This window comes from Pseudorasbora parva, chromosome 21 (genome assembly GCF_024679245.1).
Source record: "Pseudorasbora parva isolate DD20220531a chromosome 21, ASM2467924v1, whole genome shotgun sequence".
NCBI classification, from domain to species: Eukaryota; Metazoa; Chordata; class Actinopteri; order Cypriniformes; family Gobionidae; genus Pseudorasbora; species Pseudorasbora parva.
Window position 1 is genome coordinate 17709067 of NC_090192.1, and position 25330 is coordinate 17734396.

Below are 25330 nucleotides of genomic sequence, written 5' to 3' on the forward strand. Positions count from 1 at the left end.
TTCAAAAAAGGGGAGGAGCTGCTAACAGCTGAAGCCGTTTCAGGGGAAATTACTTCAGCACATTGAATAATGCTCTGCGCTTCATGGCACTTCAATTTGTCTTTAAGAAGAGGGTATTTGACATCTAGAAGCATCTCTTTTAGTAGCTTAGTTGATATAGGGTCAAACATACATGTTGTTGATTTAGGGAGTGGATTCAGACCGTGTCATTCGGTTTATAAATGTAGGAAAACTTTTGAATTTTTAAGACAATTGACTGTATAGTAGTAATTGAATGCACACTGATAACCCAATTTTAACCTGTTTATATCCTTGACTGCTCTCACTTGGATCTATGGCTACCTGAAACAAGCTGATATGAACAAAGATGGCAAGATGTCATACAAGGAGGTCCAGATCCTTTTCAAGATGATCAACATAGACCTGAATGACGAATATGCTGCCAACCTCTTTAAGGTTAGCCATTATTCTCCAGCAGCACTTGACCTGCTTTATAATGCTTAATTTGGAAAGACTTTAATTACAGAAAAAATCAGCCTGTGTTGCTGCACAGACAATAATGAACACTAAAGACTATGACTACTTATAAGAACATAGAGCTTGAGGGATCGAATCAATGGAATTCAAGCGCAATTCAGGCAGACCACTGATCGCTAAACAATATCAGCTGATGCTCAGCTGATTTATTACTCTACCTGTTCTAATCGACTATAAAATTTAAGCTCATTCAAATGCATGCTCCTAAGTCTGTCGCACAGACATTTACACCCACCTCAACCCCTTCATCTCTAGCCTCTTCATAAAATAGCATTGGATTCTGTGTAGAAACTCTATTTATGTAATCATTGTATCTCCTGTAACGTGCTAAAAAACATTTGGTTTTTACCAAGGCTTTGTGTAAACAAAGGATTTGGTAAAGGATTTTACCAAATCCTTTTACCAAGGATTTGTGTCTCAAGAATGGATCTCAAATTGTTTAGTATGAACCTTGCTAACTAGCACCTTGGACTCTAAGCCTTTCACCTAATCCAAAGTTTTTCAATAAATTTAGTGGTTTATTGTCAATAAATAAGTGGTTCTGACTAAAATAATAATAACTGTAAATTCATGTTCTTAAAATCTATTTTGTTATATATTTGTGTATCAGAAGTGTGATAAATCAGAAGATGGACGGCTTGAACACGAGGAAATTGAGCAGTTTTGCCGTGAGTTGCTACGTCGGCCTGAGCTGGATGCAGTGTTTCAGCAGTACTCCGCTAATGGTTGTGTCCTGTCCACCGTGGATTTGCGAGAATTCCTGAAAGATCAGGGCGAGGACCACACACTTGTGCATGCTCAGAGCCTTATTCTCAACTATGAGCTCAATGAATGGGGTAATTTGTTCTTTGCTTTTCTATGATTTTACCACAAAATCCTAGGTAAAAACATTCTAAATATTCATTGATGAAAACAGTACACTGTACACCCTTTAATTTACAGTAATAATCAGTGTTATTTTATTGCAATTTACACTGTAAATCAGACATGTGATACTGAGCTGTCTTATGCAGCCCAGAAGAACCAGTTCATGACACCCAATGGTTTCACCATGTACATGCTGTCTAAGGAGAATGATGTGTACAACCCAGAGCACAGCAGAGTCTACCAAGACATGAGCCGCCCACTAAGTCACTACTTTATCTCCTCCTCACACAACACTTACCTCACTAAAGACCAACTCATCAGCGAGAGCAGCGTTAATGCTTATATCAGGTAAAATGCTCAAATCTAAAAAGCAGCACTGCTGCTTTTAGCAGATAATGCGTTTACATTTAGATGCATACATTACCTTTTCAGTAAACTCTTTATACATGATTTTTCTTGAGAAAATATTGTAAAAGTATGTTTGTTTGTGGCACAGAGTTCTAAGACAAGGCTGTCGCTGTGTGGAGCTGGACTGCTGGGATGGGGAAAAGGAGCCAGTTATTTACCATGGGCACACCCTCACCTCCAAAGTGCCATTTAGCGAGGTGGTGAAGGTCATTGCTGAATATGCTTTCAGGGTGAGCACAGGAAGTGGCTCTCTTTCTTTAGCTCACTGTGTGATGCTCTCACTGTGGGAAATAACTCAAAGGTTTATTTTGTTTGTGTTATAGCTTAAGACTTATGTGATTCACTATGAAAAAGATCTTAATCAGTATTTTTCTTGTTTTCCTGTAAAAATTCATCTTTAAACATCCTTAAAGTAAGATTAATTTAAAATTAAAAAAAGTATAAAATTGTTGTGCGTAATTGTTTCAAACAAATTATGTTTTAATAACAAATTTTGAAGCATGTTCCGATAATCAACACATTTAGAACAAGAAGATATATGTATACAAACTGATCTGGCATAACATTATGACTGGTGGTGACAGGTGAAGTGAAAAACACTGATCTTTCTTCATCACCGCCCCTGTTAATGGGTGGGATATATTAGGAAGCAAGTGAACATTTTGTACTCAAAGTTGATGTGTTAGAAGCAGGAAAAATGGGCAAGCGTAAGGATTTGAGCTAGGGCCAAAATTGACAAGGGCTAAAATGTCATGCTAGTGTGAGGGTGGATCGCCTACAGTGGTTTTGACTGCAGGGTTGCCGAACGATTAAAGAAACGTTATCAGCAAGATGGTAGAAAACTGTACATTTCTTGTCTATAACCACTTACTGCAACTTATACCAACGACGGAAATAAGCGCAGTTACAATAGCAAAATATGTGGGAGAGCGTGAGAGAGAGACCCTAGAAGAGACCGCCAGAGAAAAAGAGACAGAGCAACAGTTGCAATCTTCTTTTATCTATCCCTTGACCATGTGACTGAAACCTTGAGACATTCAAACTGACCAATCAGACCAAACTTCCCCCACTGTACTACAGGTGTGGCATACATTTGGCCTACAGGCCCTCAACATTTCTTTGTTTTTAGGAATCCCAAATGGCCCCACTGATAAGAGTGAGGGGAGTGGAAAACAGTAAACAGAAAACCGTGTGGGTTGCACAGCAGTCAGTATCTCAAAAGTGGTCCAAGGAACGAAAAGGGGTGAACCGGCAACAGGGTCATGGGCGACCAAGGCTCGTTGATGCATGTGGGGAGGGAAAGCTGGCTTGTGTGGTCCGATCAAATAGACTGTAGCTCAAATTGCTGGTTTTAATAGAAAGGTGTCAGAATACACAGTGCATCGCAGTTTGTTGCATATGGGGCTGCATAGCCACTGACCAATCAGGCTGCCCATGCTGACCCCTGTCCACCACCGAAACCGCATCAGAACTGGACCACGGAGCATTGGAAGAAGGTGGCCTGGTCTGATGAATCAAGATTTCTTTTACATTCACGTGGCCGGCCGGGTGTGCGTAGCTTACCTGGGAACACTTGGCACCAGGATGCACTATGGGACAAAGGCAAGCCAGGGGAGACAGTGTAATGCTTTGGAAAATGTTCTGCTGGGAAAACTTGGGTTCTGCCATCCATGTAGAAGTTTCTTTGACACGTTGCACCTGCAGACCATGTACATGTACCATGTACATGGTCTGCAACAATGCTTAGGTAGGTGATATGGAAATGGTATTCCCTGGTTCCCTGGTGGCTGTGTCCTCTTTCAGAAGGATAATGCGCCCTGCCACAAAGCAAAAATGGTTCAGGAATGGTTTGAGGAGCACAACAACGAGTTTGAGGTGTTGACTTGGCTTCCAAATTCCCCAGATCTCAATCCAATTGAGCTGAACAAATGAGTCTGATCCATGGAGGCCCTTGCAACTAACAGGACTTAAATGATCTGCTACTAACATCTTGGTGCCAGACACCACAGAACACCTTCAGGGGTCTAGTGGAGTCCATACCTCGACGGGCCATTATTGTTTTGGCAGCAAAAGGGCGACTAACGCAATATTAGAAAGATCATAATGTTATGCCTGATCTTTGTGTGTGTGTGTGTGTGTGTGTATATATATACACACTGAACTAGCTGTATATATACACACTGAACTAGCTATTCCTGATGACTTCATCAATAAATTGTATGAATCCTTGCCAAACCGCATGGATGCAGTCCTTCAAGCTCATGGAAGTCATACAAGATATTACATTTGGATCTCACAGCACCACAACTTAATTTGCTGACATATTTTTGTATTTGCAGTAAATTTGTTCAATTTCTGTATAGGCGACAAAACTTTTGTCTTGCCAAAATTTGACCTTTCTGTCTTGATTAATTGATAAATATTTTTTCTGTGAAAATTATTTATTTCAGTGCATTAAACATCGTTTGGGAGGGTTTTAGCTTTTCATATGAGCTATTTCTAACACCAATTAATTAATTAAAAGTCAGTTAATATCAGGTATTTCTAGAAAATAGATAAGCGACAAGACTTTTGTCAGGGACTGTAGTGAACCGATAGAGAATATTACTTCAAAGTGTTATAGCCTCTTTTATTTGAACATAGAAAAAGCCAAAATGTAAAATAAAAGAAAACATACACATACATGCATACATGAGCATATGCTTATTTTCTAGACATCTCCATATCCTCTTATTCTGTCTCTGGAGAACCACTGCTGTGTGGAGCAGCAGACAATCATGGCCCGACAGCTGCGGTCAATTCTAGGAGACAAACTGCTAATCAAACCTTTCAATGACAAGACGCTTCAGTGGCTACCATCACCTGAGGTAACCAGTCAGCCTTTCCTTATTAGAGATTTCATTAAATGTACTTTAAAACCAGTATGAGCAGTTTATCTGTGATGTTTTGAATTTTATGCCAAAGAGAGTGCTTGATGTCCATAGACTGCCATAACAGTTCTATACAGTTATTTTATATAGTTTAACTGTATAAACAGTTAATCTATAGAAGAGTATATCTGAGCATATATATGTGTCTTGTAATTCCTAACATCTATAAGAATACATACATTTCATAGACAGTAGATGTAAAGATATGAATTGCCTTTTGTCTGTCTCATTTTACCTTTTATATGTGCATAGTGTCAAGATTTAATTATAACATCGGCTAGATGACTTACTGTTTCCACAATTGTGTGCTAGCAAGAATTTTTAAAGGGTCAGGAGTGGTCTCTCTGTTTGTATTTAACCTATTAGTTACTAATCCTAGGCTCATTAACAAGTGCTATTTCTGCTATTATATTATTCCAATGGTAAAATGTTCAAAACCATGGCTGTAGGGTATCCGGGTCCCCAGTGCAGGTTGTTGCTGTGAGCCTTTCCTCAATTGAAATCACAGTCCTGGGGGTGTGGGTGTTGCGTGGATGGGATGGATTCAAATCATGGGGGCTATTCAGAGAACCACGGTCCCTGAGAATCGTCACCTTTGATGATCTTGCGACTGACCAACTTAAATAATACTATAATGCTAAAATGTACATATCTGTGGAGATTTTTTTTTTTTAAACATTTTTGGCAGGATCTAAAAGGGAAGATCTTGATAAAAGCAAAGAAGATCAAAGTGAAGCAGGACAGCTCCAGCTCTGACTCAAGCTCCTCAGATGATGAATCTAAAGCTGAAAGCAAACCTAAAGCACTGAAGGTCAGCATTTGTTTTTTTGCTACTTGTTTTGTGCATGCATACATGAAAAAATGTTTGAATATGTTCTGATTCATTGTTGTTCAGTCACACACTTTACAATAAAGCTTAATTATATAACATTAGTTCATTCATTAAGAAAAACTGACAATGAAAAGTACTTCTAAAGCATTTATTAATCTTAGTTAAGTGTAAATTTCAGCATTTAATGACACATTATGAAAATCAAAAGTTGTAACTGTATTATTTAATGGACCTGAGTTAACACTAACTAACAGTTGCTTTTTTAACTAATGTTATCAAAGAAGAATAACTTAGTAACTTGATAATCGTAGAGAATTTACATACAAGAATTTAGCCCTGGCTCCTGAAAAAACATGTGATTATGGCAACATGTCCTTCAACCAATATGCCTATATAGGTCGATTGTCACTTCCTTGTAATACGACCCATAGGAGTGTTTACTAAAGTTGCGCCCCTATCGCCAATATTATAATTATTGAGATACGATGCATAGGAGCGTTTTCTAAAGTAGTGCTCCTATTGACAGCAGGACACTCTCATTTTAAAGCATTTTTCCCTTTTATCTGCTTAATATTTCAGGTTTTGCATAGCACAGTTGGTAAAGCATTGCACTATACAACAACATGTGATCATGCAATCGTGAGTTCGATCCAAGGGAACGCATGTGCTCATAAAGTGTGTATGCACTATACACTCACCTAAAGGATTATTGGGAACACTTGTAGAATTTCTCATTAATCCAATTATCTAATCAACCAATCACATGGCAGTTGCTTCAATGCATTTAGGGGTGTGATCCTGGTCAAGACAATCTCCTGAACTCCAAACTGAGCATGTCATAATGGGAAAGAAAGGTGATTTAAGCAATTTTGAGCTGTTGGTGCCAGACGGGCCGGTATGAGTATTTCATAATCTGCTCAGTTACTGGGATTTTCAGGCACAACCATTTCTAGGGTTTACAAAGAATGGTGTAAAAAGGGAAAAACAACCAGTATGCGGCAGTCCTACGGGCGAAATTTGGCAGAAGCGCTTTACTCTTAGCAGTGTGAACAAGTGAACGAATGGATCCATCATGCCTAGTTACCACTGTGCAGGCTGCTGGTGGTGTAATGTGGGGGATGTTTTCTTGGCACACTTTAGGCCCCTCAGTGCCAGTTGGGCATTGTTTAAATGCCACGGCCTACCTGAGCATTTTTTCTGACCACCATGTACCCATAATCTGATGGCTACTTCTAGCAGGATAATGCACCATGTCACAAAGCTTGAATCATTTCAAATTGGTTACTTGAACGTGACAATAAGTTCACTGTACTAAAATGAGAGCATAGAAAAAATAGAGCATTTTTGGGATGTGGTGGACCCTTCGTGCCCTGGATGTGCATCCCACAAATCTCTGTCAACTGTAAGATGCTATCCTATTAATATGAGCCAACATTTCTAAAGAATGCTTTCAGCACCTGGTTGAATCAATGCCATTTAGATTTAAGGCAGTTCTGAAGGCGAAAGTGGGTCAAGCACAGTATTAGTATGGTCCTAATAATCCTTTAGGTGAGTGTAAATAACTAGGTAGGTTTTTACAACTGCACCCACATGTGGGTGTAGTTGTAAAAAAAAAAAAAATATATATATATATATATATATATATATATATATATATATATATATATATATATATATATATATATATATATATATATACATTTGCTAAATGGAAATATGACATGGTGGTAAAAAGTCCACACATTGCATTAAAATGAACATGCATTTTGTCTGGTAACGTCAGTCATATGTAATTTCTTGACGTCAGATGTAACACGACACTGTCATTATTTTTACGCCAACTAGAAGGGCGCATGACTTTAAAACGTAAATATAGGTTGCAATAAGGTGCTTGAAAAACAACCTATAGAGACATATTTTTATGTAAACCATTTTTAAACCACATAACCATTTTTTTGATTATGGTCCATCCATGTCCAAAATATCCATGTCAACAATCCAGACTGTTCTTAAACAGCTACTTTGGTGCATAAAGTTTTTTAATTTCATCCAGCATGTTGATTTTTCCACTCATAAATCTGATCATATTTTGACCTGGTATGCTCTGTGGGTATTGAATTCTTGAAGTTATTGACTTGTGAATTTACCATCACTACCTCTATGAAAAACTTCCAAGCAGCATGTTATAACTTTTAGGAATATTAAGAACATTGATTCTCACATGCTCTCAAACCTTATTGCTGAGCTTCCCGAGATTGACTCTGTTGATTGTTACAACTGAGCACATTCTTCAGTTCTGGACGTTGTGGAACTATTGAGAAAATTAGTGATCTGTGTGCACTGAAAGCTGAGGAAGAAAGATTGAGCTCTTTTATAAAATAAAACTGGTCTCACTGTTCATAAACTGATGTTTAAACAACATTAGTCTGAGTATCATCTTACCCTAAAATCCAAAAGAGAGGCATATTATTAACATATGGTTGATGAACATGCAGCTAATCCAAGGACGTTTTTTAAAACAATCAATAAACTTCTTAAACCTTAAAACTTAAACCTAGATCTGTCTTACTGTTGAGATGTGCAACATATTTCACAAATAATTTCCAAAACTTAATTTAATTTAAAGTCCAGACAATCTATAACTCAATTGCTTCTGGATCTTCTTAATTGTCTGCTGAGTCTCATTTTAAAAATTCACTTTCCACTTCCTTCTCTTATTTTACTACTGTCGGCATAGATAATATTTTGAAAATGACCATGTTTATGAGCTCTTCCACATGTTCTTTTGACCCCTTGTCTACTGAGGTTTTGCAAAAGTGCTTAACATGCTTGTGTCCTGTTATTACGTAAGTATTAACAATGTAATAACAGTTGCTATTACACCAGTTCTTAAAAAGCTTGGCTCTGATCCTGAAAATGTATCTAACTATATGCCTGTTGCAAATCTACCCTGTTGAGGATAACAGTTCAGGACCCAAGACCAGATGTGAGGAATTAAGATCAAATTAAATCTTTTTTTTTTTTTTTTACTGAAGAATAGTTTGCAGTTTCATCAGCTAAACACACAAAGTTTGTAGGCCACGCTCTCTGCTCTCTGGTGTGACTTTCCAATAGGCCCCAGCTTTTCCGGAAGTCCGTCAATCTCCCTAGCATGCCCATTGTCCACCTCCAATATTGATCTGTAAAAAAGAATACTAGCACATACACAGACACACAGCTTCTTCCGGGCTGGAGTTGGTTAAACTCTGGCTCTCACCAGAAACCTTTCCATAATATACAAATAGCATGTTCTTACTCTCAGTGAGAGACAATATTCATTAAATATAAGTATAAATAAAAGCTCATAATTCTACAATATCTGAAAAGGGGTCATGTATTTTAGACCTGACCTGACCTGACAGACCTGATTTTTCTAGAAGCATATTTGTGAGGTCAGGCACTGATGTTGGATGAGAAGGCCTGGCTCGCAGTGTCCGCTCTAAATCATCCAGAAGGCCAGTCAAATTAGTATTTATAAAGCACATATTTGTCACAGTGTGTTTGGTGTTGTTTCATGGTTTTAGGTTCTCATGTTCACTGTCATGTTCTTTGTCTAGTTCTCCTGGTTTGTCATGTGATTCCCATGCCCTCATGTGTTCTTGTGTTATGTTTTTATTGGTTCATTGTTTAATCATTGTTCACAGGTGTCCTTTGTCTAATATTGATGTTGTAACCTGCTGTTGGCAAGTTAAGTCTATCGCTGCGTCCCAATTCACCTACTTATACTACGTCCTAAAAGTATGTACTCTTTTTGTGAAGAAAAGGTATATACTTTTGAGTGTGTAGCAGAAAAGTATGCAAGCTTCGGGACATACTACTTCGCCATCTTTAACGGACTCTGTCGCTTAGTTACGTGCATCCTGTCACCGTTTATCTGCCCTGTCAATCATCGTCAGATTCCTCACAGTTCAAATCCTCCACATTCAGATTAATCTCCTACCGTATCGGAGAGAAATGTAGCCGCTCGTTGATCTGCCATGTGTGGGTCTTTGTGGGTCAGAGACTCTCCTCATGTGTTTGCAGTTTAAATATAATGATGCATTTAAAAGTTAATGGCCAAACGTGTCATTAAAAAAGTTCACAATGCTGCTGCAGGTGAAATATAATGTGGACAACACTAAATAAATATATTTTTGTCAGGTTGATAGTTAAATATTGATAGTTGGTCACTCGAAAAACCCCTTTATCTAAACTTCTCTACATAACCGTCTGACTCGCACATCCGTCATGTTTGTAGTTTTTTAATGCTTTTTATCTGCGTTTGTAGTTCTTATCGAATCCTCGTCCAACTCGCAATGGGTTGTGGGCAATATCAGCCGTTAGAGTGCCCATCGATCCATACTTCAAATTCGGACTGGAAATAGTAAACCATCCGGGAATCTTTGGAATACTCTTTTCAACATACTACTATTTGGGACATAGCCTACTAATTCTATTTTCGAATACTATTTTGGATGGATAGTATGCGAATTGGGACGCAGGGTTTGTTTCCCTTTTTTTCAAGCCAAGTCCTTGTTTTATATTTTGGATTTTTGAATAAACTGCACTTGGGTTCTGTAAGCTTGCCTCCAGTGGACCATTTGCTACGATATTAATGCCTTATTCTGCATGACCATATTCTACATCCCTTAATTCTACCCAAAACCTACACGTAACAACTTACTTACTAACTATTAATATGCAGTAATTAGGAGTTTATTAAGGCAAAAGTCAAAGTTATAGTTAGTTAAAATTGAGAACTGGACCCTAATCTAAAGTGTGACCAAATGTATTATTATTATTATTATTATTATTTGGTTAAATTAAATATATACATTAAATATATTTCTTATTATTATCAATGTTGAAAAGAGGAGCCAGTTGCAAATGCCACTATGTAAAGACTAACTAACTAGTCAATTTTCCAATTCAAATGAATGTAACTGACTTAAAACTGTTAGGACCAGGTCTTGAAGAAAAAAAAATAGAACACTAACTTTCAATATTAGTCTAAGCAGTTTATGCAACAGGCCACTTTTGTGCTGCTTAATATTTGTGGGGAAACCATGATAAAGTTTTTCAGGTTTCTTGGAAATATTCACTGTCCCTTTTGATCAGTTTTTATTTGAGTGCAAATTTAGCTTTTTCTTTTCCTTGGAAGGACTGTAAATTGAGCCCAGAGTTGTCTGATCTGGTGGTGTACACCTGCAGTGTTGCCTTCAAAGAATTTGATCGATCCGCCAAGAAACCTCCCAATGAGATGTCCTCTTTCTCTGAGAGTGATGCATTGAAACTAATCAAAGAATCAGGTACTATATCTACTATTGTGTTTATTAACATTCAGTGATGGGAATTGCATTTTTAATCTTTTTTGAATAAAATAGCTGACATTTTACGTATCTTTACACAGTTAAATAAATTTTTTTTGCATAATTCAACAAAATTATAGTTTGACATGAAATGACAGAACAGTTTTAAGTGATATTCACAATTCACGAGTGATAGTTGCATTTCTTTTTTCTTCACACGACATTAAGTTTCTCACGTTGTCTTTAAAAATTACAGTAACAATAAGTTTATTTTGAATAAAACAAATTTGTGTTTAACTCTTTTATATATAATAAAATATAGATAAAAATGTTTGACTGTTTGTTGACTGTTTGTGTGTGTTCTAAACTTCTCTCTTTTTTCATAGGCAAGTTGTTTGTACGTCACAACAGCGTGCAGTTGAGCAGGATCTACCCATCTGGTCAGCGGGTGCAATCCTCCAACTACAATCCTCAAGACATGTGGAATGCTGGCTGTCAGATGGGTAAACATTTAATTAAATAAAATGTGCAGACCATGCACATTTTAAAAATGACTGCTCCGTCTACATTTATAAACAACTCAAAGCAAAAATTGTTTGCAGTGGCATTGAACTTTCAAACCCAGTGTGAAGAGATGGATCTAAACAGAGGACGTTTTTTACCAAATGGCTGCTGTGGCTATGTGCTAAAACCAAGCTTCATGTGCCAGCCTGATTCAGAGTTTAACCCAGAAAACACTGGGGGAGGCCCAGGCCACAACCCAACCCTACTTACTATCAAGGTAAGATAATGAACAGAGGGTTCTTTATAAAATAAAAATAAAAAAAATTAACAAAAACTTCTGTTGAGGAGAATATTTCCTGCTTGAAAACAAATTAAAGTGCTTGAGTTGGCGCTGTATGATGTGTTACAATATTTGACTTGCATATATGTTTGGCAAAAATTGACGTACCGGTAGTTGGTAGTACATTATCATTCACTTTAACCAAAAGTTGCTTTTCCACCATCTGGCCGAACAGTTCTAAGAATGGTAAGAAACAGTTCCAGTTTTATTTCCACTTAAGTCTGGTCCACCACTGCATGATTACAAACCGTTCTCGACCTGGAATTCCCACCACGCTGTAGAATATGTGTAGTGATATTTCAACTCAGGATTGGTCACTTGTCTGTTGGTGGCAACCAGTTTTATCTGTAGCTGGCTAATCATGCTATTTGAGCGACATAAACACAAAATAATAATAAAATTAAAAGAAATACCTGATCATCCTCCAGAATGTGGTCGCTATTTACATCTCATATCGTATGTAAACTCTTGCATTACTGAGACAATGACTGACACATTTGTATTACATTCCAAATAGCGGCCATTATCGGCCCCACAGTGGACAATGAAACCATATTCTTTCAGGCTGGCCCGGATCGGCACAAAATTGAAGGGTTAAGGTAAAAGAATGGTCCAATAGTGGTACAGAGGCTAAAAGTTTAATGGGTGAGTGTCAGAGGAAAATACATTGACTCACTGATCATATTCAATCAGTTTTATTAGAAAAACAACCTGGGCCTGTATTCACAAAACATTTTATCTTACCACTAAGAGGAACAGAGAGAAGTCTTGCGCTAAGAGAAAGGACGGCTTGACATCGTTGCTATGGATAATGTCAACACACTTACTTACAATGCACACAGTGATTGGCTGATGGGGGAGGATACTCTTGCTGCGTCCCAATTCGCCTACTTATATTATGACCTAAAAGTATGTACTCTTTTTGTGAAGAAAAAGTACATACTTTTGAGTTAGTATAAGAGTATGCAAGAAGAGCATTTCAGAAGAGTATGCAAGCTTAGGGACATACCACTTCATCACCTTTAACGGACTCTGTCACTTTGTTACGTGCATCCCGTCACAGTTTATACTGTCCTGTCAATCATCGTCACATTTAAAATACTCCACATTGTTTAATTGTTTAAAATGATATCGGAGAGAGAAATGTGGTAGCACGTTGATCTGCCATTTGTCGTTCTTTAATGCGGAGACTCTCCTCATGATTTTGCAGTTTATGTAATGATGCATTTAAATGTTAATAGCCAAACGTATCATTACAAAAGTTTACAATGCTGCTGCAGGTGAAATATGTGGATAACATTGAATAAATATGTTTTCGTCAGGTTAAATATAATTGATCACTCAAACCCTTTTATCAAACGTCTCTACTTAACATTCGGACTTGCACATCCATCATGTTTGTAGTTTTTTAACACTTTTTATCCTCATTTGTAGTTCTAATTGAATCCTTGTCCAACTCACAATGGGTTGTGGGCAATATCAGCCGTTAGAGTGTGTGTCAATCTGCACTTCAAATTCTGAGCGGAAATAGTAGACCATCCGGGCATCTTTGGAATACTCTTTTCAACATACTACGATTTGGGACATACTAATGCCATTTTCTATGATTTAATCATAGAAATATTGTAGAACAAGGTATCTTGTTGCCATACTCAAATAAAGGTTTTAAAATAAAAATGTTGCCATATTCAAATAAAGATTTTAAAATGTAAGCTAAGCATCACTAGTTAAAAAGTATATGTTCAGCTTGTCAGTCTCTTATGTGTCTGCATCTTGAGAGATTGCATTTATAAACAAAGTTTGGGAGGAGTAAGGTACATTTAAATTAGGTACATCTATCCAGTTAGCTTAAGAGGGTGGAGACATATGTAGACAACTTACCTTGCTATCTCGAGAGTTTTCTGCCTCCCTCCAAAACCCTGACTCTTCACTCTCGGGTGGTTCCTGTTACCAGCCAGGCATACGGGGGAGTACTCTAGGTTTTCAGCACACTCTTTAGTGGGTTTTAAATGTTTGTTGTTTCCTCTCCTTTAAAAACAAACAAACAACATAATCATATATTTGCCTTGTTTCAGGTGATTTCAGCCCAGCAGCTGCCTAAACCTGACAAAGAGAAGCTCAGCTCCATCGTGGACCCCCTTGTATGGGTGCAGACTTATGGGGCTCCCATAGACAACAACACAAAGAAGACACATCGCATTGACAATAATGGTACTTCAGATTTTTTTTTATTTATATATATATATATATATATATATATATATATATATATATATATATATATATATATATATATATATATATATATATATATATATATTAATTATACAGTATGTGATTAAAACATGTTTTACCCTCCTCAGGCTTTAACCCCAGGTGGGACTGCACCTTTAAATTCCAGCTTCATGTGCCAGAGCTGGTATTAGTACGTTTTATGGTCGAGGACCATGACTATGCCACCAGAAATGATTTTCTGGGCCAGTTTACGCTTCCTTTCACAAGCATGCGGGCAGGTATGACTTTTATTGATTCTTTACGGAACACAAACTGCTCTATTTTGACTGTACACACTCATTCTATAACATCTGTTCTGCAGGTTACAGACATGTGCATTTGCTGAAAGCAGACGGTTCTAGTATGTCTCCCTCCAGTCTTTTCATCCATGTTAAAATCACACCTGGCTACAGCAGCCCAACCAGACAAGTGGGCGCACAGAGTACCTGAGAATACGTGTGTTGTTAAAGCACCTGAAGTGCCCCTCATCTGGGAAGTTACAGGTTTTTTACACCAACTTTGTGACCCAAAATTGCCACCAATATGTGAGAGTTGCATGTTTTAAAAAAATTATGCAGAAGCCATTTTCACACAGTAAACATAGTAGTTGGCCTTTGTTTGCTTTATTTAACAGTAAAAATAACTAAATGACTACAATTGTATTAACTTTTAAATTGTATTTAGCTTGTTAAATGTTATTCTATTTTAAGTATTAATTTAACAATGTAGTTCGGTTTATGCTTATATAAACATATACATTAATGTACGCTTTATTGTTCAGGAGCAGCATGTCTAACTTGCTCACAGCAGCATGTTGTGTATATATTGGCAGTAGCAAGCCCCATACTGTAGCGTTAAAAGTAGCAGCAGCAATAATTTACAGCAGCAGCATTAAAAGCAGCAGCAGTGTAGCCGATCTATTTTGCCAAGACCAAAGATATCAACATTGTCATACCTATATATATATATATATAGCAATATATATATCTGCAATGTTTTAGATTTTTTTTATTTAAATTAAGTATTTAATCATTATTTACTTATTATCATGAATAATTTATTATAGTTATTTAATAAAAGCAAAACATGAAATTATCTACATTAGGAAGTGTCAATTGCAAATGAGCTAATGAGTGTCCTCTGCTGCCATCTACTGCCATCTACACCATCCTAAGGCAGAAGCCAGTGCTCAACATCCTCCAGGGTCAGAACAGGAGATTAGCCTTTAGATGTGACATCCTGCGCAGTCATGGGGCAAAGGCCAGCCGTTTTTGTTGTCTGTTGTTATAGATAAAGAAGTAGTGAGATTATTAGTGCAGTTAAAAGATTTGCAAACTTTCTGTCGCGTCTCCAACTGGACTCCAAACAGAGGCAATGCACCTAAACTAGCTAGACCTAAACTTTTTATATTCTTGTGTCGACTTCTATTCTTGTTAATTACTTTACACCTGGCATCTAGGGTCTGTAAAAGAAATACATTTAAAATCATGCCATTACATTTTAAAACAATTACAAAGTACATTAATACTCACTGATGTAATTAAATAATACTCAATGAAACTTATATTTGAAAGTTTTTGCAGGGAAAATTAGGGCTTTAGGAGGGCAGTCTGACCTCAGGAAGTCGATTTAGCTTGAGGGCATACTGCAGGGTCATGTTACGAGTGAGAAATTCAGCTCAATCAGCTTGCGTGGGTTCATCGATCTGTGCCAGTACCTTTCAACAAACATAAAGAATATATGTCATCTACTAGTTATAGTGATAATGTCATTTTCATTTTAAAAGTCTTTGTTTTTCACTAGGGGACATAAATGGTTCACTAAACTAAAGCATGCATATGTTCCATATCCCCATTAATAAAAATGAGAATGTAGATCTTTAAAGGGATTTTTATTTTAGGTAAAAATAATCAAATGTTTGAAATTGAATAGTGTTTAAAACATTATTATAAAAAAAAAAAAAAAAATATATATATATATATATATATATATATATATATATATATATATATATATATATATATATATATATATATATATTGTCTGTCTCGGGTCAAACTATTGAAGAAAAAGGGTAAGCATTTAAACATGAAAAGGCAGCTTAATTTTCTGGTATTTTTTAGAAATTTGAATGATGTGAGTAAAATACATCTCTGATCTGTTTACTCATTTGGAATACATTGAATTACAATTAATGAATTCACCTAAATTATTATTTGTAGAACATATAATTATATGTGATAATTATATTTCGTATATTTTTATAATGTTTTTTTTAAATATAAATCTGACCCTTTGTCTGACAATCTAAAGGCAATTGCATTTGTTTTTAATTTTCTTTTTTTAGTGTATGTTTTAATTTCTTTATAATATTGATATAGTTCTCCATTATGTTTGTATGTTACACAGATATTTTTAATATCTGGTCTTAGTAACACAATTCTGGTAGCTTTATCAAAACAAAAAGATGTCAGTATTGTAGTTTTATGGTTTTCTGCTCATTCAAAGCAATTCATATAGATTCATTACAGATCTTTATTGCCAAGGTTTAGAAAATGTTAATGCTTGCTCATTAAATAAACACATGGATGCAAATTTCATGTTGAAAAAGTATGATTTATTTAATATTTAAGAAAAACATGCTTTATGATTTTTGTGCTTATGTCTTTTCACTGCACATTTGTGGCGCAAATGCCACTACTTCAGCACAACACCCACCTGAAACAGAATAAACTGTATTAGTTTATCAAATATATCACTTTACATTTCAAACCTTCAAAGAAAAAAAAAAAAAAAAAAACAGACGTTTAAACCATCACAGACTGTTTGATCACCTTGTCTGAGGATATTTCAGGGCATCTCCAGTTGTAGAGGTAATAATGCTTGTGTGCAGAATCGCCCATTCTGAACTTTAGTGGCTCCAAAAAAGCTTTATTATCCATTACATCCGTTGCAGAGAACACATCAAACCCCCTCTTAACAGGCAAACAGAGAGCACAAGAATCATGAGACCAGAACAAGTAATGCATTTAAAAGAAGCACAATGGCCCTCATTTATCAATCTTGCATAGAAACGGGCGTATATGTTGGCGTAAGATTATGCTTACACTCCTCTCACTGCCTGATTTATTAAAACTGTGCACACCTCTGCAATCCAGGTGTACGCAATACTTGCCCTTGATAAATGCCGTGGCTGAAAACTATCATCATTAGAATAATACGCCCCCTATATATTCAAGTCTCTGCCTCCCCCACGCCCTCATTTTACGCCATGGACACACGGAAGACGGCAAAGAAGCGAAACTTCTCCGACGTGGAGATCGGGCGTGTCTCAATCATCTTGCTAGTCCACTAGTCAGGACACTGATTAGGACATAAGTCAATGGGCTGACTTCCTGATCAGTGCCCTGACTAGTGGACTAGTAAGATGATTAAGACGCGCCAAACGAGACCATCACCAGGGAAGTGGGGAAAAAAAAACGAAATTGTTTTATTTAGGAGTTTAAAGAGTGTGATTAAAGGCACCCCAAAAAAACAAACAAATATGTACCCAAATTACGAGTACAGTTAATAGTGTGGAGGTTGAGAAGCGCACTCCAGCAGTTTAAATAGCTGTTTGGATGATAAATTACCTATCACAATTATTTTACAGCAAATTTTGAAACGATTAGCATTTAAATTCATATAACGGCACATGTATTGGGGTGTACGATATGATGATGTGATGTGGAGTAGCCTAACATTCATTCACATTAATAATTGCATGACGATTTGTAATATCTTTTTATTATTATTATTATTACGCCTATGATTTTTATTATTAATGACACTGTTATTTAGAAGATGAATGTTGTTATTATTTATTTTATTATTATTTAAAAGAAGAAGAATGTAATTTTTATTTTGTCAGTCTGAATTATTCAGTCCCAGTCCGTGCGCAGCTGGGCACAGGCTCGCAACTGGAGGAATACATGCCTCAAATGCGTTGGTAGCCTATAGTCACACAAATTAAACATCAACGTCTACGTTGCACAAAAATAAACACCAAAGTTTATAATTACTCTGTTGTTGTTTTTTACAGTGGGTCATAATATAGCATATCTTTGTCAGTGCGTTTTGTGGTGTTAGGAATAGTTTTTCTGTGCATTTTCGCACTAACTCAAAATGTGCGTACACCACCTCCTGAGCTGGCGTAGGATTTAAGCGTGCCGTACACCAACGTCCATATTGATAAATCTCAAAGTCACCATGGGTTTGGGTGTACTACGCTGGAAATTTGGTGTACGCACTTTTGATAAATGAGGGCCAATGACTCTACAGGTTAGGGTAGTTTGGATGTGACAGCTGGCCAGTAAATATCTTCATATGAGGCACAATTGCTGTAGTCAGCTGTATTGTGTTGATATGTCCTTTGACTCACTGCTTTACAGATGATAAGGGTGTCCTCCATTAACTGCAGCAGTGGGGTGGCCTTGCTGATGCAGTAGAGAACACAGGCTGCCTTCAGGCTTTTATGCACAGGGTGGTTCAGAGCCGTATAGGGACGTGTGTAGAAACTCACCATGTCAGTTACTGTACCGGCCATGCTCTGCAAACAGACATATGAGTGGCATTAATGCAGCACATGAGAGCTAGATGTTTGAATGAGCAAGTTGAAAGGTCCTTTTCATTTTACTGACCTCCACAACATATGTGTCAATCACACCATCTTGAGGCAGAAGCCAGTGCTCAACATCCTCCAGGGTCAGAACAGGAGAGAGATAAAAAGCCTTTAGATGTTCTCTCAGAAGAGCCTGAACCACTAACACATCCTGCGCAGTCATGGGGCGAAGGCCAGCAGTTTTTGTTGTCTGTTGTTATAGATAAAGAAGGAGAGAGATTATTAGTGCAGTTAAAATATGTGCAAACTTTGTCTCGTCTCCAACTGGACGCCAAACAGAGGCAGTGCACCTAAACTCTAGACCTAAACTTTTTTTTCCAAGACAGTTAGAGATTTCTATGATTTTTGGAAAAATGTTGATACTTCTATTCTTGTTAATCAATTTACACCTGTCTTATAGGGTCTGAAAAAAAAATACATTTAAAAACATGCCATTACATTGTAAAGCAATTAATCACCTGATGTACAAAGTACATCAAAAGTCACTGACCTAATAAAATAATACTCAATGAAACTCATATTTGAAACTTTTTGCAGGGAAAATTAGGGACTCAGCAGGGCAGTCTGACCTCAGGAAGTCGATTTAGCTTGAGGGAACGCTGCAGGGTCATGTTACGAGTGAGAGAGAAGAAATTCAGCTCAATTAGCTTGCGTGGGTTCAGCGATCTGTGCCAGTACCTTTTAACAAACATAAAGAATAACGAACATTAGTTTGAAACAACACCACAAATAAAATCGCAGTGGTTGTCTCGGAGAGTAATTTCCATCATACCTACAGGTTGCAATAGGCTTTGGTAGGACTGCACTGGTGCTGTAGACTGCTTGAGATATACCCTGCTGATGGACACGTCTGGTAATCTCCTTGATTAGGACTGGTGCCACTCTTTTTAAGCGAAGTTTTTTGTGCACGCACAGGAAATTCACTTCCACCATTTTTAACTCTCTGTGGATCATATTTGTCATTTGTATGTAACAAAATTGTTGAAATAATTTTAACCAACTGAGAAAATGCTGCACTTACGTGTCAAATACTTTAATAGTAGCAGGAATGGCACTTATGAATCCCACTAGTTTTTGACTAGAGTTTACTCTGACTCCACAGTGCCACTCTGATTGCCCTCCAGGGGGGCATAGAGCCCTGCATTATGTGCAAAAACATAAAGAGAAATTATAAGATAAGTTGTTTTTGATCATATGTAACTATATATTAAGATATAAAACACACCAGAGCAAGAACTGTGGAGAGTAGTGCAGGCGAAGTGTGTTATCATCCTCTTCCATGTAGTTTTGATTCAGCAAGTCACAAAGTTCTCTCAGCTACAATTACATAGAGAAACATAAGGAAGAACCTAGTTACAGGAAGATATTGCAGTATACCTGTAGTTCTGTTGGAAAGTGTGTGTTAAATTATACTAATTAATAATAAATTAAGACAAGTCATCTATTTAAGCACTGTCATCTCTGTGTGATGGTGACAGTTTTCTCTTAAAACAGGTATTTTGAAATCTTTGTGTCTTTGTATAACAAAGAGCAAAAACATAAAAAACTGTACCCTGGAAAAAAAACATTAAAAAATGTTTTGATAACACTTTACAGTAAGGTTATATTAGTTAAAATTAGTTAATGCATTAGTTAACACAAACTAACCATGAACAACACCTCTGTTCAGCATTAGTTATTTTTAAGTCACAAATATGTGAATGTATCTATTCACGTTAACAGCACAATTAGTTAACATTAGTTAATGCATTAGTTAACATGAACTAACCATGAACAACACCTCTGTTCAGCATTAGTTAATCTTAACTCACACATATGAATGCATCTATTCGTTATTCAATCTATTCAATTAGTTAACATTAGTTAATGTATTAGTTAACATTAATTATTATTAACGTTTACATTATTTTTTTATTTTTATAACACTTCAGTTAATGGTGAAATAATGCACTTTACAATAAGGTTCTCAAAAATCATTAATAAATTCTTTGTTAATGGTAAGTAATGTTAATAAAGAGTCTACAAATGTTAGTAATACATCAGTTAATGGTGAAATACTGTAAACTTTATAATATGGGTCACAACATTTGGTAAATGTAGCCTATATAATGATAGTAATGCCCAAATCAATGCCTTATTGCAGTTTTTTACGATTGTTTACACAATTTAAAAAAATTCTACTCTAATGAGCAAAACACCTCCACAGATTTGCACAACATTACACACAATGTCTGCTTCACCCTATTTGCAAAACATTACACACAGTGATTTGTAAAACTATACACACATTTTCATCCCTTAGACACGGATAAGGAATGTGAGGTTACTTCCTTGCCATTACAAAGCCTTGGATTGCCAATGACCACACTAATGAACAAATTGAATAGTCACATCCACCAAGTGTGAAAGCACACGTGCTAATTTGAAAAAGCAGCACTCGGGTGTGCTATAAAAGGCCGCAGGTGAGTTCACTTGTCTTCAACAAAAATGGAAGGAGCTAGAAGAAAAGGGAGAAATGTAATTGGACACACAGGGCAATCATCAATGTGCCAAAGCAGAGAGGGAGTAACATCACCCTTTGAGCTGCTATTACACAAAATGGAATACTTGCATTTCTTGACAGATTGCACGAGATTGTCAAATTAAACCAAGTGGACCAGATGCGTTATGTTGTCCTGTGGGACAATGTCTCATTCCCTCTGGCTGCTCTGGTCTAGAATTGGTTCCATGAGCACCCTGAATTTGAAGTCTTATACCTTATATCATATATAGCAGCTTTTGTGCAGGGGTGGATTCGTCACACGAGGCTGCTGCATCAGTGTTGCACATTGCTTGGTAAGTTTATAGTAAAGGCATATTTGTGTCATTTCTTTTTTTTACATTTTTTGTACATTTTATTTACAAATGTGTTATTATTTATCACAGCAGTGTGAAACTGGCTGCAATATTGTCTGATAATTGAGGACTGTAAATGAAAACTAATAGCATTTTCAAAAATATGTGTATATGTTTTGACTGAAGTGTCATTTTGCAAACAATCTAGGAATTATGCAAATTGAGTGTGGTGTTTTGATAATTTTTATTATATTTTGAAAAAGATAACCCTTTTTTTTATTGCATGTAAACAACTGAAAAAAAAATGCATTACATAATGTTGATAAGGTATACACCAGCATTTTTACCTTTAGAGTAAGATGGTGCTTTAGAAATGTTCAGCAAGTGTGTGTCAACTAGCCTGACAAGCCAGACCCACATCAAGATGTTTGGTCTGGAAACTCACCATAGACAGGGCTCAATCCGAGGGGCGGGATAAACGGTTGTCTTTCAAACTCCCTCTGCACGCGATAGGATAGCGCTACAACCAACCAGAGCAACGACGGTGAAGGGGAGCTCGCTGACTGATTAAACATTCACCGTATCCGGTCGGCTAAACTCCGAACACATCTTCCCTTTTTAAGAATGACTTCAGTGCCGCTCTTTGTTCTTTTCTCAGAGGAAAGCTTAACTCCAAGTCTTCCGGAGGCGCGGGCAGAGCTGATTCGAAAGACCGGCGCTGTTCGCCAGTTTCTGTGTTACTAGAAGCACGCAAACACAACTCGGCCGTCGTCATTATGGCCCCGCCCGCCGACTCTATACACGATGTGATTGGGCCGTCCAGATTTTGAGGAACACAGCTCAGATAGGAATTGAGAGTTGCTAGACCACACTTGCGGGCAAATTAAATTTGCTGCTGCTAGGGTGCGTCTAGATTTTTTTTAGGCTATGTGTCAACTGCTACGTAAACTAATTTACATATGTACAGTAAGGTAACTTTATAAAAACAGTAAAGCTGTGAGTTAAGTGAGTTAAGATTAACTGAACAGAGGCGTTGTTCATGGTTAGTTCATGTTAACTAATACATTAACTAATGTTAACTAATACAAACTTATTGTAAAGTGTTACCATCGTTGGTAATTGTATTGAATGTGCACTTACAATATACTTAAAATCTTAAGAGTAAATAAAAATAAATAAAAGAATGCAGAATAAAGGGCCATTTAAGTGTAAATAGGCCTACAATTTCTTAAAACACTTAAGTACACTTTTAAAAAGTCAAATAAAAAAAGTTTTACTTTACAATATTGTTGTTGTACTCGAGATCGGTCTTAAGACAATTTTTTTAAAGTCTGGACTGCATTTGTACTCTGTCTCAGACTTGGAGGTCTCGGGATTCTTTTTCAAGACTGGTCATGACCACAACTGCTGGGATATTACTAAATTGCTGGTGCATTGTCTGATTTATTTATTATTATTATGTGATTGGATGTAAAATGTATTGCAGTAAAGTTGACTAATTTCTTGTTCGGAAATCAATGAGGGATTGTATAAAAAAATGTCACCAAAATTAATGCTCACCCTGCATTGGTCTTAATCTTGTCTTGGTCTCAATCCTTCAAAGACTTGGGGCCCTATTTTAACAATCTAAGCACATAAAGGCGGAATAATCACAGCGGAAGTGCACTTGGGGCGTGTCCAAATGCACTTCTGCTTCTTTAACAGCAGGGAAAATTATTGCCACGCCTGGCACATGGTCTAAAAGGGTTGTCCCTATCCTCTTAATGAGTCATGGGTGTGTTTTGAGTTTAATGGGCAATAAACCAGAGTCTCATCTCCCATTCTTTTTAAAAGCAATGGTCGTGCCTGTACATGGTGGATTTGCTTTTTACAAAAACACTTGCGTCATGCCTGGCACCTTACAGCCCTTGGGCCCTTGGTCTTGTCTTGGTCTCAACAAACATTGGTCTTGGTCTTGACTTGGTCTCAGATTAGGTTACAGATTTGTGTTACAGTTACTTGACTGTAACACAACTTTACAGTACCATAAATACTTGTCAGCACATTCTGCAATATACTGTCATCACATTTCAAAGACACTAAGTAATTATGAAATTCCCTATATAAAAGTGTACTAAAGTTCTTAGAATCCTAAGAACTACAAACAAACATGTTTGTTCACTTCTGTTCAATAAATAATTTTGGGACTGTGTTAGTTCAAAAAGTCTTCTATCTCACCTGTTCCTGGTTGTCGAGGTCAAGAGTGTCCCAAATGAATTCCTGTGGCAGTGAATATGACTCTTCTCGAACACTGGGCATCTCTGACTTAATCGGTCCATGTGACGTCACTTCCTCATCTAAAAGAAAATTAATGGCATTTGTAGAAATGCACAGTTAACGTTGTTTCTAGCTGTGCCCTGTGCATCATACCTATCTTAGGGACTGGCTGGGTATCCCAAAAGCGGTATGTGTGCTTACGAGCCTCGTGTAGACTTTTTGGAGGACCCTGATTAAAAGAAAACAGGTGCAGGGCTTTTTGAATCTCCTGCTGCTTCTCTTCAGGAAGAGAGTCCAGCTGGGAACAAATTAAACTGATGTGAAACAGGTAAATATACTCATACTCACATGTCATAAACAAGATACACATAGACAGATTATTTAGTTACCATTTCAAAAGGGTCCCGTGGCCCTTCTTTAGCCCATGTTTGGTCCTTGTGTTTCTTTGCCTTCTTCTTGCCTTTAGCTCCTCTGTCTCCCTCTAAACTGTATACAAGCAGTACAATTTAAAGTTAAATTTAAATTAAAAAAAGAGAAATAATTTGAATGAATAGATACAGCACTTACAGGCTTTTCTGGTTGGCCATGAAAGTGTTTTCGAGCATTGGAGCAGCCAGCGAAGTGATCATTCAGCTCTGTAGTTGTGGGTGTTTTTGCTATAGGAGCTTATCTTAATGTGCTGTGAGGGCAGGAGGGAGACACCCAGCCTCCAGTGTGAGTATCTACCCTCGCTGCCCTCCACACCCACACACAATGATCACTTATCTTAGCGTAGCCCTTCAGGCTTGCTTTCAGACCCACTAGTAGAGTTTAAACCATTAGATTGCATAAATTAAGGGTAATGTGTTCAAATACTCATAACTTTGTTTTCAAACTAGATGTAATAGATTTATTCTTGCATTTTTCATCTTAACAAAATGCTTTGATTTTAAAGAAGTAGTAGCATGACACTGCAATACAGGTGGCTGCAGTTCCACATTTCTAAAACAGGAATGATTGTTTTTTTGTTATTAATTATTTAATTGACCAACCCTAACCCTAAACATAACAGTTGGTAACCCTCTTGACATTTTTTTTTCTACTAATTTGTTTTATTTTGTCATGTGTAGCCTGTTTTTTTCTGTTCACATTTTGCCTGCTGATTTCCACATTACTTTATATGGTTCTGAGTTATGCCTGTTCTGTAACACCTGTTCTGTTTCATTTAGCCCTCAGTTTCCTGTGTTCTATTATCCAGTCTCGTCTCCTGGATTATTCCATTATCCAGTCTCGATTTCCGGTCTTTTAATTTGTGAATTGGAAGAAATTATTATTTTGTTTACTCCTTTGAAATGCGGGTCAACAACCCTGCAGAAGACCAGACAAATACAATATGAATTTACCAGCAGTCTAACTGCTCTGTATGGACCAGCAGCAGTAGTCCCTTTACATTTTTAAAAAAAATAAAATGAACCCAAAATGAAGATGCTCAGAACACACATCACACCACAGGAAAATCTGAAAGTCTGTGGAATCAATATATAGCCTACATTGAAAACCCTAATAAGTTGATTGAACTCA

The 25330-nt window shown here is 36.9% G+C and overlaps 2 protein-coding genes across 5 annotated transcripts in view; one reads left to right on the forward strand and one right to left on the reverse strand.

Moving 5' to 3' along the window:
• Positions 1–14962, forward strand: part of plcd3b (phospholipase C, delta 3b) — a 29668-nt gene extending 14706 nt beyond the window's left edge. The window contains exons 1-13 of one of the 2 annotated variants that reach the window (XM_067430605.1): positions 205–223; positions 353–456; positions 1148–1373; positions 1551–1752; positions 1901–2042; positions 4527–4679; positions 5431–5553; positions 10754–10901; positions 11288–11404; positions 11504–11682; positions 13821–13956; positions 14109–14258; positions 14342–14960. In XM_067430605.1, coding sequence (XP_067286706.1) covers positions 358–456; positions 1148–1373; positions 1551–1752; positions 1901–2042; positions 4527–4679; positions 5431–5553; positions 10754–10901; positions 11288–11404; positions 11504–11682; positions 13821–13956; positions 14109–14258; positions 14342–14469 — 1803 coding nt within the window. In that variant the 5' untranslated portion in view covers positions 205–223; positions 353–357 and the 3' untranslated portion in view covers positions 14470–14960. Of the gene's footprint in view, positions 1–204; positions 224–326; positions 457–1147; positions 1374–1550; positions 1753–1900; positions 2043–4526; positions 4680–5430; positions 5554–10753; positions 10902–11287; positions 11405–11503; positions 11683–13820; positions 13957–14108; positions 14259–14341 lie in introns of those variants that run through there. The other variant, XM_067430604.1, reaches the window with a different exon arrangement.
• On the reverse strand, positions 11770–24512 carry nmt1b (N-myristoyltransferase 1b). 3 transcript variants are annotated; one of them, XR_010900361.1, is made up of 13 exons: positions 24338–24512; positions 24160–24256; positions 23924–24068; positions 23732–23850; positions 19905–19996; positions 19701–19817; positions 19452–19622; positions 19249–19357; positions 18699–18869; positions 18440–18607; positions 16854–16994; positions 15635–15736; positions 11770–13773 (listed from the first exon to the last, which is right to left on the reverse strand). XR_010900361.1 is itself a non-coding variant. In XM_067430606.1 (12 exons), exons 1-12 carry the CDS (start codon positions 24397–24399, stop codon positions 15698–15700), a joined length of 1431 nt encoding a protein of 476 aa, XP_067286707.1. In that variant the 5' UTR covers positions 24400–24511; the 3' UTR covers positions 15081–15697. The 3 variants fall into 3 exon arrangements, 2 of the variants coding, with proteins under 2 accessions (XP_067286707.1, XP_067286708.1); XM_067430606.1 differs by lacking the exon at positions 11770–13773 and having other exon boundaries at positions 15081–15736; positions 24338–24511; XM_067430607.1 differs by lacking the exons at positions 11770–13773; positions 15635–15736 and adding an exon at positions 16094–16737 and having other exon boundaries at positions 24338–24511.
• Between the last annotated feature and the right edge of the window lie 818 nt (positions 24513–25330).